General features: G+C 33.9%; 1 protein-coding gene across 2 annotated transcripts; it reads left to right on the top strand.

Moving 5' to 3' along the window:
- The first annotated feature begins 881 nt into the window (after window positions 1–881).
- Window positions 882–13,743, top strand: LOC141708329 (protein EXPORTIN 1A). 2 transcript variants are annotated; one of them, XM_074511896.1, is made up of 32 exons: window positions 882–1,259; window positions 1,618–1,734; window positions 2,078–2,170; window positions 2,269–2,340; window positions 2,458–2,565; window positions 2,655–2,737; window positions 3,133–3,271; window positions 3,459–3,527; window positions 3,635–3,712; window positions 3,836–3,898; window positions 3,985–4,029; window positions 4,693–4,800; window positions 4,928–5,026; window positions 5,845–6,048; window positions 6,588–6,647; window positions 6,828–6,938; window positions 7,377–7,474; window positions 8,620–8,728; window positions 9,207–9,272; window positions 9,346–9,444; window positions 9,551–9,631; window positions 9,785–9,874; window positions 10,893–10,978; window positions 11,102–11,182; window positions 11,257–11,439; window positions 11,609–11,675; window positions 11,943–12,053; window positions 12,197–12,304; window positions 12,445–12,582; window positions 12,661–12,798; window positions 12,962–13,066; window positions 13,200–13,743. In XM_074511896.1, the coding sequence occupies exons 1-32, from the start codon at window positions 1,161–1,163 to the stop codon at window positions 13,320–13,322; spliced, it is 3,231 nt and encodes a 1,076-aa protein (XP_074367997.1). In that variant the 5' UTR covers window positions 882–1,160; the 3' UTR covers window positions 13,323–13,743. The 2 variants fall into 2 exon arrangements, with proteins under 2 accessions (XP_074367997.1, XP_074367996.1); XM_074511895.1 differs by having other exon boundaries at window positions 5,842–6,048.
- The last annotated feature ends 1,365 nt before the right edge of the window (window positions 13,744–15,108 follow it).

Here is a 15,108-nt window from a genome sequence, read left to right as displayed (position 1 = left end):
AAAAAATCAACAAGTATATTTTTCCATTGGTCAAATAATTTTGCAGGTAAGAAATTCAATTTCGAAGTAAAAAATTACATCGTTCAACTAAGTTGGACGTGGTAGATAGATACATTATAGCATGTAAATATGAATTTACAAATTCATTATCATCGCGCAGCCAGTGTATCTGAACGACAATTACAAAAATATCTCGTTAATTATAATTACCTCCGTGCAACATATATGATTCAAATATATAATTTGAAGGTAGTGTATGTATAATACTTTAGATTACATAGGTATATTGATTAACAATTAAGATTCATTATATCTGGAATTATGATTACACGGATTAAGCGTGCGCTTCCCGTTTTCATGTCCATCAGAATTACACAACCTTGTTATGTATATACTCTGAATCTTTAGTGTATCATATATGCTTTAACATCAATAAACGACATATCATATATACTTTAAAATCAATAAACCGACAATTGACTCTCACACAATTAATGATATTAACGTAATAGACAAAATAGTAAGGAAACTAATATAAATTAACTTAGTTTTTCTTAATCCACTAATTATATCTTGTCATTGACGAAAGTTCATGCTTAATAACAAGCACTGTGAAATTTAAAATTTTAAAACACTTGTAAAATATACTTCTCATGAACATCACCAACTCTTGATACAAAATGTAGAAAAAACATCTAACAACATAACAAATATATATATATACAAATATATATATATATATAATAAACATAATTTTTCTGAAAAATCAAAATGCATCGGACTGTGGAGCGTAATTGGCAGACGGGGCGGGCCAGGACGGGTCAAGCCCCGGAAACCTTTGCCCCCTTTTTAGGTAGTTCTAGAATCCCCACGCACAAAAACACACCCCATCAACATTTTGATTTTACACTACCTGCCTAGTACTACTACTACTACTAGTCTTCTGTATAAAAACAAGAGCAAACACAAACCCTCTCGTCAAACCCCAAACTAATTTCACGCCCTTTATTTTATTTTACTTCTCCTTTTCTCTCTCTCTCTCTCTCTACAATAACAATAGTAACTTGTCGTTGTGCTTCAATTTGAAGCTGTGTGTGTTTCAATTTGACCCCTCCCTGTTTCTAGGGTTTTGAATTGAATTTCTAGGGTTTTGACTTGAAATGGCGGCTGAGAAGCTCAGGGATTTGTCACAGCCTATTGATGTCCCCTTACTTGATGCCACCGTCTCTGCTTTTTACGGTACCGGATCTAAAGAAGAGGTGCTTTTCTACACTCATTCCCTCCCCCTTTTTTGCTTGCTTTAGGAAGTTTACGTAACTATAACATGTGTTTCCATTGTTTTTCGAAATGCGGAATGTACTCGATTTTTGTATTTTGCTAAGTAAATGTACTTGATTTTCATTCTAGGGTTCTGTTTTGTTACTGTGAAACGAAATGACAAATATAAATAATATGTTGTAATTATATGGTGTGTTTATCTACGTTTGTTAAATAAAAACTAAAACAAACAACTAGCTGTCTGCAGTTGGTCCCCTTTTGATTGTGAAATGTTTGCATTTTTCCTATAATATTGTTACTGTTCAATTTTGTGTTAAGTATATCTTATTTTTGGTACAGAGGAATGCTGCTGATTTGATTCTGCGGGACTTGCAAAGCAATCCTGATACGTGGCTTCAAGTTGTGCACATTCTTTCTAGCACACAGAACATGAATACGAAATTCTTTGCACTCCAGGTCAGTTTTATACGGTTCCTAGTTCTATGTTTTTTACTTGGATTTGTTAGAATGAACATTGATGTTAGTTTAGTGTGTAAGGGTTTAGTGTTTGTTCTTGTTTAGATTAACTTGCAATGCACACGTGCAAATCTATTAGCCAATCATACTGGCCTTGATAATGGTAAAGAAGAGTTCTGAATTTTTTTTACATCAGCACGTGATTTTTTTACTACTGATTGGATTGAACTTATACCGAGGTTTAAGTTAATGGCCTGAACGGAATTTTCATAGATTATATCAGCTTTTAATGTGTTTTTTTTTAAAGTTGTGTTTAAGCTGTGGATTGGTTCCTCCTCTTTAGGTTCTGGAAGGTGTAATCAAGTATAGGTGGAATGCGTTGCCGGTCGATCAACGAGATGGAATGAAGAACTATATTTCAGATGTTATTGTTAAGGTATTTTTTCTTTGTTTCTGTATATTTCGTCCATATTATTTTATTGCCTACCCTAAATTTAGAATGTTTCTTGACATTATTTTTTACCTTATGCTTAGCTTTCCAGTGATGAGAACTCTTTTCGACGGGAAAGGCTGTATGTGAGCAAGCTAAATATTATACTGGTTCAGGTAAAATCTTATTGATATCTTTTTCAGTCAGTTACAACGCTGCATTTAAAACTGGTATAATCATATATTATGAATTATTCCTGTGCGCGGTGCTTATGTTTTTATTTTTCTGCTCAGATACTAAAGCATGAGTGGCCATCCAGGTGGCGAAGCTTCATTCCTGATCTCGTTGCAGCGGCAAAAACTAGCGAGACCATCTGTGAGAATTGCATGGCTATATTAAAAGTATGTCAAATTTTATAATATGTATTGCCTTATTTAACCTAGTAAATTTTGTAAACATGTCTAACAAATCTTGAGTATCAATTTTTCAGCTTCTAAGCGAAGAAGTTTTTGACTTCTCAAGAGGCGAAATGACTCAACAGAAGATTAAAGAGCTAAAACAGTCACTGAACAGGTAACCTCTTGATTTCAGTATAGTAAAATGCTGTACATTAGGATTTGTGTTGCTTGCATATGTGCTTACATTTGTACCCCAATTTACTGCTTGTTATGATTTGTATTTTTAGTTTTAACTATTTGCTTGCATATGTAAATAGCTTTATCAAAAAATGGTTACAGTTTTGTTTTAGTTTCTTAATTTAATCTTTATATCTAAATGTAATTAATGTTAGCTTTTGCACCTTGTTCTGTCTACTCACAAAATTATCGTTGCTATGGAATCTAGTTCTGCAATTCATTGCTTACGTGCAAGTTTATGGTCATCATGCCTAAAAGTTTTTATTATATATTTCTCTGTTAATTCTGTTCAATGATAAATTATTGACAGTTGGTTTGTCTTTTTGGTTACAGTGAGTTTCAACTCATTCATGAGTTATGCTTATATGTACTATCAGCGTCTCAGAGAACAGAGCTTATAAGGGCCACGCTGGCCACATTGCATGCCTTTCTTTCATGGATCCCTCTGGGTTATATCTTTGAATCCCCCCTGGTTTGTGGCTAAATTGTTCATTCTGTATATTCTTCTCGTAAAGACCGTGTTGTTTTGGACATGTTAAGAGATCATGCAAATGTTTCACTTGGATGCTAGAAGACCAAGCAGTTTTAATTTTGAATTCATTCTTCTAGGCGACATAATTTTTTTTTTTTTTAATTTAATTATTTGAACTTTTTGGCAGCTTGAAACTCTTCTTAAGTTCTTTCCTTTACCATCATACCGGAACCTAACTCTCCAATGCTTGACAGAGGTGCTTTCGCATATCCATATTCTTAAAAGTACATGAAATAGATTAGAAAAGGATAAACCAATTACATGAACTATGAAGTAAACAATTATTACATATTGTGGTCACAGGTTGCTGCCCTTAACTTTGGAGATTTTTATAACTCGCAATATGTCAAGATGTACAGCATTTTCATCTTACAGTTGCAGGTAAGTTATATCTGATCTTTTTTTTACTTGAAGATCTCAAAAACTATGGGCAACACATGTATCACTTGTAGCTTTTGTGAGGACTTAATGTTTTGAATCTTGTTGTGTTTCAACTTCATATAGGGTATCCTTCCAACTAGCGCGAACATACCTGAAGCATATGCACAAGGGTCTAGCGAGGAACAGGTATTTGTTGATTTTCTTGTTGAAGAAACTTAATCTTCCACATACCTTGTATATAAAAGTGACACATCTTTGTGATTTTTCTTCAGGCATTTATTCAGAATTTGGCTTTGTTTTTCACGTCCTTTTACAAGGCAAGTTTGAAATTCTTGGTGATGGATTCTTTGTTATAATATAACAGCAATTATTTTGGATAATATTGTTTACCTGTTCACTGCATTGGAATAGGAATTTTTAGATATCTTTGCATGATTGATTCATGTTTTTCAGCATTTAGTTATGTTAGACTTGTAGAAAATGTTTTTTTAAGTTATTGGTGATGCGAATGACATGTCTACGGAGAGACTTGGCTTATTGAAGTATCGTGTGTTCCTTGTAATGACCTTGTTTTAAGTCAACATGGTTTAGTTAGTGCTCTTATCCACCCTTGTGCTCTGAAACTATAATATTGATGTTTGCAGTATTAGTTTATCGATGTTTTAAACTTGGATCCTATGAATATCCTGATTGAGTTATCTTTACTAGTCTGAAGTAGTCGACGGAGATGCATCTTTTATATATGAAGGCTAGTGCTCATCACTTGAGAGAGTGGCAGGCAAACATTCTTTTCACATTTAATTGTATAATTTCTAGCGACTACGTTATAGGAACATATACTTAAGTTTGGTTGTGGGTCTTATTACAGTTATGATGCACCTGTCATGCTTGAGGAAGTAGAGTAGGATTGTAATGTCGGACATAATCTGTTATGTGTAATCAGTTCAGTATCTATAATAATATTTTGTTTTTTCATGCAGTTTCATATCCGGGTTTTAGAAACATCACAAGAAAATATAGCTGCTTTGCTTGTGGGTCTCGGATATCTTATTGACATTTCATATGTGGATGATACTGAAGTTTTCAAGGTATGGGTTATTGTTAGGATTGAACGTGTAGGTTAGACTTAAAAGAAAATCTAATAAAGTGATATACTAACTATAACGGATTGTTGTAATGCTAGCTTATTGCTGCTATGCTTGTGGTTTGTGATAGGTTTGCTTAGATTATTGGAACTCCTTAGTATTGGAACTCTTTGAAGCTCACCACAATCTGGATAACCCTGCAGCAACTGTCAACATGATGGGACTGCAGGTATGCTCTAATATTTTCGTTCTTTAGAGCTGTGGTACATTTTCGATTTTAAGCTCTCTTTTCTAATTTTTCCACCCAGGTGTTTGCAGTCATCCTCTGATAGAGTGCAATTTAAATACAATGTCTAGTTCTATATTTCTACAATTTTTGTGTTACAACCCTCAAGTCGGGTTTCCGTAGTTCAAAATTTATCAGTTGGCATCTCTTACTTAAAACTAGTAGAAAGGTAACCTGACAAGAGTAATTGTAGTATTTAATTTGGTAATTGTTCTGTAAATACTTTATATAATCTTCAGGTCCTCACTCTCTTAATCCCTGCACGTAAAATTATATTTTAATGTTATAATTAATGACTACGATCAGAATTTATAACCATATTGTTGTAGATGGTCAAATATTCTTGCCATTAAGAATATTAGCTCATTTCAACTGAATATGTTGTAGATACTTCCATTTAAAGTATAATTTATTATGTTATAGATCAGTTTAACTCTGATTTTCCATCAAATTGAGTGCTAAATAAAAAAGTTTATTTGGTGGCTGTCTTCTTAATTTTTGTCAAATTTGTTATTGTTTTTAATAGCATTTTCAATGGAGATTAAAATATATGCTTGTGCTTATTTTTCCTTTATGAAAGATCTTAGGGCCAAGTAACTGGGACTTTGCATATGGCCTTTCTAGAAATGTATTCTTTTATCATTTGTGGTTATACTTCTTCAACCGCTACACTTTGGTCATTAGGAATTAGTTCAAGTTGATGGGCTATGCGAAACTTTCTGCCACTGATGCCCTATTCTATTTTTGGACATGGTCAGCAGATGCCCTTGCTTCATGGTATGGCTGATGGCCTCGGTTCACAACTTATGCAAAGACGCCAACTTTATGCGAATCCAATGTCAAGGTTGAGATTACTTATGATCTGTCGAATGGCTAAGCCGGAGGAGGTGCTGATTGTTGAAGATGAAAATGGCAATATCGTGCGTGAAACCATGAAGGACAATGATGTTCTCGTTCAATATAAGGTTTTCTTTCTTTCTTTTACAATCAAGTTAATAAGGAGCAGGTGTTCTAACTTTTAGCTTTATTTAGTGGTGGCCACTAATTTCTTTCTTTTGGTTTGAACAATGACTGCGATTAAGAGTAATGGATTATCGTTTTTGAGGCCCTAAATTTTATGTTTCCTGTACTGGGGATTGGGGATGGTTCAATAGCATCTTACTGTGAAAAAATCATGTCAAATTCAGTATTTGAGCGGGTAGGGGTAAGGGTCCTAATAATTGGCGTATTAAGGTGGTGACTTTAGTTTTTTACTGGTGGCTTTTAATTGAAACCGAGTGAAGCTTTAAAATGCATGTATCTTGTAATTTAAGAAAGGTGTATAAGTGTTAAATCCACATAGAAACCATAGAGACACCAAGTAGCATCTCACAACATGCTCTAAATGTGGCGTACAAGTACCAGAAAGCATAAGAAGGTGAAATGTCCTCATTAGCACTTACGACATGCTCTAAATGTATGTTTTTGCTCTCTTATTAATAATTAAAGAAATTATTTATTGCAGATCATGAGGGAAACACTTATTTATCTATCGCATCTTGACCATGAAGATACTGAAAAGCAGGTAATATATGTCTATTGTAATTTTATGTACAATTTTTTTTGTTTCGGAAGTTCTAGTGTTTGATAGTTCTTATTCTACTGAAAAATTTGTGATTTGATCTTACTTTGGCAATGTACATGTACAGCGTTTCCCATCTAAAAAATTTATGACGTAATCATTTTTTATTTTGGATTGCAATAGATGCTGAAGAAATTAAGTAAACAATTAAATGGAGAGGATTGGACATGGAACAACTTAAATACACTATGCTGGGCGATTGGATCCATATCCGGGTCAATGATGGAAGAACAGGTTTGAAATTATAATATCATAAGCTTATTTATAAAACTTTTTCGCTTTTACAAGTTCATTTTTAGCAGTTTATCTGATCCTCTGAAATGTTTATTTTAGATTTTTTTTTATTGATTTTAATACTTGTGGTAGCCAAAAGTAAATGAAGTCATATCTACTGTTAATTTGGAAGTCAAGTTGGCCTTCAATAGTTAGTTTTAAGACCACAGGGAATGTCCTTTAATATTTATAACATAATACAGGATATATCCGGCTGATCCTGAAAATGTTTAACATATTTATTGATGTTTGATTAGAAATGCTGTTAATCATTAATAATGATAGATAATTTTTTGGTCTTATCGCTTCTTTTCTGTTATTTATCTGTTTGGATTTAAACAGTGCTCTGCCCTTCCACCTCAACCTTGAAGTACTAATATATTATCTTAATTTTGGCAGGAAAACAGATTCCTTGTGATGGTGATTCGTGATTTACTAAATCTTTGTGAAGTAACAAAGGGAAAAGACAACAAAGCCGTTATTGCAAGTAACATTATGTAAATATTTTGACCACTTTTTGCCACTATAAGCTACTTACTAAGTGCAAAGTAGAAGGCACTGCAAACTTAAATTATTTGAATTACTTTTGAATCATTGAGTACCCCTACAAGATATGGTTTGTTTGAGATAATTAGGGTGGCAATATTTGACATGACCCAAAAACCTGGCACGATAAATCAGTGTTAGTTTGAAGATAATATGTTGAGATTCATTCGTTTTATCCAAAAAATTATTTCAACCTAGGTATTTTTCCCTATTTTTTTATGTTTCAAACTGTCCTGCATCCAAAGAAAAAGCTGTCTGGCCTTGAATAATCTGTTTTCAGCCCATTAATCATCAAGGTTAACAGTCCGATATACTGCATTTACAATGCATGTAATCGAACAATGAGTTTCAATCACCTAACATCCCCCAAACTGCATGTGCCAATTAATCTTTGCATTAAAGAAAATGCCAATTCCGTCTTTGATTTATTTTGAACTACATGATGCAGGACAGATTGAAAAATGGTCAAAAATTGTTTTCTTATCAGCATCACTACAATCTTCTTTATCCTACAAAAATCAATTCCGGATATTTTGAATTGTAGAAGAGAGAATTCCTCCTAGTTATAGAAGTGAAAAGCACATAAGCATCCTCGTCATATTTTATCAATCTTATATAATTGGGTTTAATGACACAATGTGTCTTGAAGATTGGTACATACTTTTAGATTAGTTGGGGAACCCATTATATCAGTAAGTTGGGTAATGGAATTTCATGAAAATGCATCTGCGATAAGCATTCTATTTTATAGTTTTTGGCAGTTTTGATGTTTTCCGGCATGAGAAAAACTACCGATCATGATGTTTCAACCAAATGTATTATCTGATTTATAATTTTGGGTTGTGTCGAGTTGGAAACAATTCATTAGTTCATTATCTAACAGCCTGCGTCATGTCACTTGAAGGCAAATCAGGTTTTTTTGGGTAATTTTTTGACCCATTTAGTGGTCTTGGTTGGAGAATTGTGACCTGTTTTAGTTAACCCCACCCATGACCTGTTTTAGTTAACCCCACCCATGACCTGTTTTTGCCACACTAGATATCTTTGTGATCCAATTTTGCAATAATGTGATTTTTTTTTTTTGTTGGACTACCAGGTATGTTGTTGGACAATACCCAAGGTTTCTGCGCGCTCATTGGAAGTTCTTAAAAACTGTTGTGAATAAGCTGTTTGAATTTATGCACGAAACTCATCCTGGAGTTCAGGTTGATGTTGTTCTTGTAACCTTCTTTTATGCTAAATGTCCTGCTTGTTGATTTTTCAGTCCTGGCTATGATGCAACTGAATATCTCACGAATCTTGGACCTCAGCCCAACTCTGGTTATCATTTTAGATTCTTAGGATAAGATATAATGTTGTCTTTGATAAATTTAAAGTTGAAAAAGTTTACTGTATGACTTTATAAGCAGTTTTATCTCTGTGAACCACTTTGAGTTCTTCCCAGCATAAAGAACAGAGCTGTTAGCATCAGTAGATGGTTTCTAAGATCTTCGTACACCTTACAGTACACGGACATTTAAATATTATATTTTACATCTTTTATATGCACAAACAGGGGTAGGCATCGGCTCATACACATATGCAATATCTTCATGAAATGCATGATAATATTTGTTTTTATGTTTGAAATATTTGGGGATAACTGTACCCCTGACCCTCATTTGTTTGATGTGTGTTTCTTAGGACATGGCTTGTGATACCTTTTTGAAAATTGTTCAGAAGTGTAGGCGCAAATTTGTTATACTTCAGGTAACAGTCTTGTCGGTTTTTTAATGGTTAATTCTGTTGTCAGACCAGGTTAACTTTAGTTTTGTTAATCCAGGTTGGAGAAAGTGAACCTTTTGTTTCTGAGCTCTTGACTAGTCTTCCGACGACTATTATTGATCTTGAGCCTCATCAGATACATACGTTTTACGAATCTGTGAGCTACTATAACCCTAATATTCACTGTTGAGACATGAAAGCTCCGCTATTAGGTGGTTGATCAAGAGATAGTTCTTGTTTTGATGAGTGATTTTTTTTGATAGGTCGGTACTATGATCCAAGCAGAATCCGACCCACAGAAGAGAGACGAGTATCTGCAGAGACTGATGGAGCTTCCAAATCAGGTAAAAGAAATTCTTTTAGTTTTTTATTTTCAATAGTTAAAGAAGTGAGGGTGCTTTTTAGGCTTTTGGTTAATTATAGCTTCATTGTTTCAACCCCGTGCTGAAGATTACTAAGTAACCTACGGCCAACTTAACAGTAATTCTTTTATGCAGAAATGGGCTGAGATCATTGGCCAAGCACGCCAGAGTGTAGATTTCCTGAAGGATCCAGAAGTCGTGAGGGTGGTGCTTAATATATTGCAGGTAGTCAATCTTGTAAATTAATGTACTATGACAGTTACTCTTAGTTTGCCCTGTAAAAAATAAATGCACACCCTTCCTCTAATTTCATTTAACAAATATGATTGGGTATCTGGAGCATTGAGGTTAAATGATGGTATTTCAGTAACTGTGATCTCCATTATGTCGGAGGAATGACCTTTGGTAAAAAAATTAGCCATATTGATTAGGCATAATAAGGTCGCTGCTTTGGTTTTTTGGGAACATTTTAGGAATTAATGATTCTTTGTAAATATTTCAGGATAAAGTAAAAACTATTGGAGTCTGCGTATTTGTCCTTTCGTATTACCAGCTTTGTTTTATTTGTGGAAACAGGTTGGAAAATGAACTATGAAGTTTTTATGTAAACCCTTCATGCCAAAGTAAAAAACCGTTGGAGTCGGTTTTTGGACCTTCCGTATTACCAATACTGATGCTTATCTAGGATATTACTTTATGCGATATAATATTTGCGTGTTTGACATAGGTAAATTGGTGGTGTAGTTCAGTTGTTTAAGTTATACGTCTGTACCAAATTGTTAAGAAATGAAAAAGAAAAGTCTACTTCGATCGCTATTATTTTCTCCCAATACCATCGCCTCATGACTAGTCTAGCATGAAGTGGTTGTTGGGGTCTATATGAACTACTTGCATTGTTATGTACATTTTCCCTATCTACAGTGTCGACTGTGAAATGTGGATGCACAAGAATTATATACAATATTTCGCGAGGGAATTTTATGTAAAATTTATGCCTTTGTTTTTATTAGAATATAGGGAATTGACCCCAATGGTCCATAAATTTAATGGTCACTGAATGTCTGAGGCCCTTTTTGTAGAAAAACTCTTCACTTATTCACTAAATCAACAGCGTAATTTCAGTATGAAGTTGTTTTAAGCTGCTTCTGTGTTTATTTTTTCTTGCTTTTTGCATTCTTTTTTTTGAACTTGCCTTAAATGCAGTCGTACTTCTGGTTTTAGTGATATTATGTTTTATTGGCAGACAAATACGAGTGCTGCTGCTTCACTTGGAACATATTTCTTGTCACAAATTACTCTTATCTTTTTGGACATGCTGAGTGTGTATAGGTAAGATTTTAAGTATATTATTTACCAGGAAGAGATGTGATCTCCTGCAATGGTCTGATGCTGATGCTTAATAGCTTCTGTATATAAACACTAACGTACGACCTGATGAATTTGTACCAACAGAATGTACAGTGAACTTATATCTGCAAACATTGCTGAAGGAGGTCCTTATGCTTCAAGGACATCTTTTGTAAAACTTTTGCGGTGAGGTCACATGCAGGATATTTTTGATTTGGTTCTTTTGGTTGTGGGCTTACCATTATATTTATTTCCAACAGCTCCGTGAAGAGGGAAACTCTGAAGCTTATTGAGACATTTCTAGACAAAGCTGAAGATCAACCCCAAATAGGAAAACAATTTGTGCCTCCAATGATGGACCCAGTTCTTGGTGACTATGCCCGTAACCTGCCTGATGCCAGAGAATCAGAAGTCTTGTCGCTTTTTGCCACAATAATAAATAAGTATGCCTGTTGTGTCTTCCTTACTGCGTGTATATTGCTGATCGCTGGTGTACACGAGGTCCTTACTGCGTGTATATTGCTGATCCGCTGGTTTACACAAGTATTGTTGTTTTACATGTATTCTACTTTTTCTTTGTTATTTAGCTGTGGTGTATCAATTATTTTGTAGGTATAAGGGTGCCATGATAGAGGATATTCCTCGCATATTTGAAGCTGCATTTCAGTGTACCCTGGAGGTTGGATTATATGCTGTTTATACATTTAGTATCTTTTTGTTGGTAGTTAACTATTAGAAGGAACTTTTTTTTAGTGCTTGGGTTATCCATTTGTTCTTCTGTCATCTCTTGTAGATTACTGGCGTTGCATTTACGGATTCATGTTTGTTGTTTTTTAGTATTAGAGCTGTCTGCATTTAGTACTGGACTTGTTTTGCTTTTTTGCTGAATATTAGGCCACAGTTGTTTTCTGCGACTTGATTGATATGATCCTAATAATATCTGCAGATGATTACAAAGAATTTTGAAGACTATCCGGAGCATCGTCTCAAGTTTTTTTCTTTACTTCGCGCCATAGCAACACATTGTTTTCAGGCATTGATTCTACTGTCAAGTGAGGTTTGTGTTCCTTCTAGCAATAATAATCTTTCTATTGACTTGTTTTTTCCTTAAATTGTGTTATTTTTATATTTTCATTTTTTTGAAAGGTTTATGCACCTAATTAACTAGTATCCGTTGACGTTATCCTTGATTTCTGCCAGCAACTTAAGCTTGTTATGGATTCTATAATATGGGCATTCAGACACACTGAAAGAAATATTGCTGAAACGGGCCTTAACCTTTTACTGGAGATGTTGAAGAACTTTCAGGTGTTGTTAATATTCTTCTGGTAGTCATTGAGCATATTATCATTGTATGATGACAAATTCTATGGGGAACTATGATGGTCAAAATGGACACCATTCTTTCTGAAAATGGGTTTCACATGTTGAACTCTTAACTGTGGCAGGCTTCCGAGTTCTGTAATCAATTTTACCGCAGTTACTTCTTAACCATCGAGCAAGAAATATTTGCGGTGTTGACAGATACGTTCCACAAACCGGGTTTCAAGTTGCACGTCTCTGTACTTCAACACTTGTTCTGTCTGGTAATATATTACTATAATTTCCTCTACAATTAACTTTGCTAAGGTATGATGTTAATTGTTTCTATGCATATTTTCTAGGTGGAGTCTGGCTCGTTAACTGAACCTTTGTGGGATTCATCAACAGTTACCTATCCCTACCCTAACAATGCAATGTTTATTCGTGAGTATACGATAAAGCTATTGGGTTCATCATTTCCGAATATGACCACAAGTGAGGTATGTTACTGAATTGGTGAAAATGCATATTAACATTATTCATGAAGATTATGTTTGAAAATGTTTATAGCTTAAATTAACACAAATGGTCAGAGTAGATTTTATCAGTTCCTTGAACATATAATAGGCATCAAACATTTGCTGATTATGTTTTTCTTTTCAGGTGACGCATTTTGTGAATGGGTTGTATGAGTCGAGGGCAGATCTCTCCACATTCAAGAATCACATACGAGACTTTCTTGTGCAATCAAAAGAATTCTCAGCTCAGGTATCTGACCAATAAGATAGTTTTGTGATGCAATGTTGATCTGACTAGATATTTACAGTTCATGCTGTATTTGTACTTTAACATAAAAGTGTTTCTACGATCACCCTTGTTGTGACCCTTCTATTCTCCTCAGGACAACAAAGATCTTTACGCAGAGGAAGCTGCTGCTCAGAGAGAAAGGGAGCGACAACGAATGCTTAGCATTCCAGGGCTTATTGCTCCCAATGAGATACAAGATGAGATGGTGGATTCGTAGATACTTTAATTTTGAGGTGGATGCTAATTACTGGGGCACGGAGTGGTTGGAACCAGTTGAATTTATCAAATTGAGTTGTAGCTGTCCTATTCATAATTTTTAACTGTGTTTTGAACTTTCTTAGTTTTAAAGCACTGAATCATGAAGGTTCCCCGCTCAAAGGCTTCTAGGATGCTGATGAACCATTGTGGATGTAGAGTAATTAGATTCTGATGTAGGAGTATAGTGGGGAGTCGTTTTACCGGGATCCTGAATTCAGCTTGGTATTGTAATTTTCATACAACTGGCCAACTGGGTGGATCAGAATGTTTAAAGGCCGGTTGGTTTGTGTTCAATATAGGTGCATTTATTACTTTCAGGATGTGAATGTATTTTGATATAATTATTTTTTAGGTGGTGGTTTACGAATCTGTTTGTTTTACCTTAAGCTTTTATCTGAATTCCGATGGGGGTGTTTACATAAGCAATATTTGTTGCATTTTTCATTGGCAAATTATAAGAAATTGATTGTTTTGAATTATTTTAGGGCTAGAATTTTTTGTTCCTAAAATGGTATTGAGATGTTTTCTATTTGCACCATAAAATGTTCTTGCAAAGGTCCACCCTTCTTAAGTAAACGTTGAGAAAAAAATGTACTTAAAAATGAACTGAAAATAAGACGACTCGTCTCTGGCTCGTTTACAAACCTTTTGAGATTTTATGGATGGCAAGTGATGGGATAAATAATTATGCAAGGGAAAAAAGAATTTAAAGGCCACTAATCAAAAAGTTTTTTATTGTGAATTTTAGAAACTCCAAACCCTTATATGATGTAGTATATATACTTTTTTTGCTGTAATATATATAGCAAGAATCTAATATTGTACGTGAAATTGAAAAAAAATTATTTGACAACATTTCGTTCTACAAGTCTTGATTCGGGTGTAGTATTTCAAAAAATAATAATAGACTAGCCACGTAGTAGTTTGTTGGATGAAGAATATTTTAAAAAATAATAATGGACTAATTATGTCGTAGTAGTTTGTCGGATAAAGACCAAAATTACTACGATATGTTAATCTGGTTGTCTAAATATCAAAAATCACAAAACTCTCGGGATTATAGACATGTTTTAAGCTCTAAATTTTTTTGTGAAATATTCTTTATAGTGTATTTAGAGATAGGTTTTTGAAGGATAGGATTTTGCCCGAATATTTAATAGGTTATTCTACTCCGGGGTATTTTTTTATTTTTTATTTTTGCTGAAAAAAGTATTTCTTCAAAGAATACGAAATAATTTGTTTGGATTACATTTAATTATGATTTTTTTTTGAGAATGAGTGTTCTCCTCGCTTAATTAAAAAAGTGCATATTTTTTACAATAGAAAATAAATTTTATTGTCCCTCAACTATTTACATTTATAGAGATCTAGCACTAAACCACATAATTTATTTTAGAAATAATGACAAAAATAACATTTTTTTGGGACTAAGTGACAAGAATACATATTTTCAATATCGTGGTCATTTTTTCATATACCCAATATCAGAAAGCGTATTTCAACTTTAAAAAAAAAAATTGGTCGAAATACGCAGTCTGAGAATGGGTAATCGGACATATACCCAATCTGAAAATGGGTAATCGGACATATACCCAATCTGAAAAAGCGTATTTTTGGCCGCATTTCTCAAATTTGGTATTTTGGTCACAAATTTAAAAAAAAGTGGTATTTTTGGCCATCGTCCTTTTAGAAATAATGACAAAAATAACATTTTTTTGGGACTAAGTGACAATAATACATATTTT

This window comes from Apium graveolens, chromosome 2, assembly GCF_009905375.1.
Source record: "Apium graveolens cultivar Ventura chromosome 2, ASM990537v1, whole genome shotgun sequence".
In the NCBI taxonomy this organism is placed as follows: Eukaryota; Viridiplantae; Streptophyta; class Magnoliopsida; order Apiales; family Apiaceae; genus Apium; species Apium graveolens.
The sequence above is the reverse complement of the archived record's forward strand: the minus strand, read 5'-3'. Positions and strand labels throughout refer to the sequence as shown.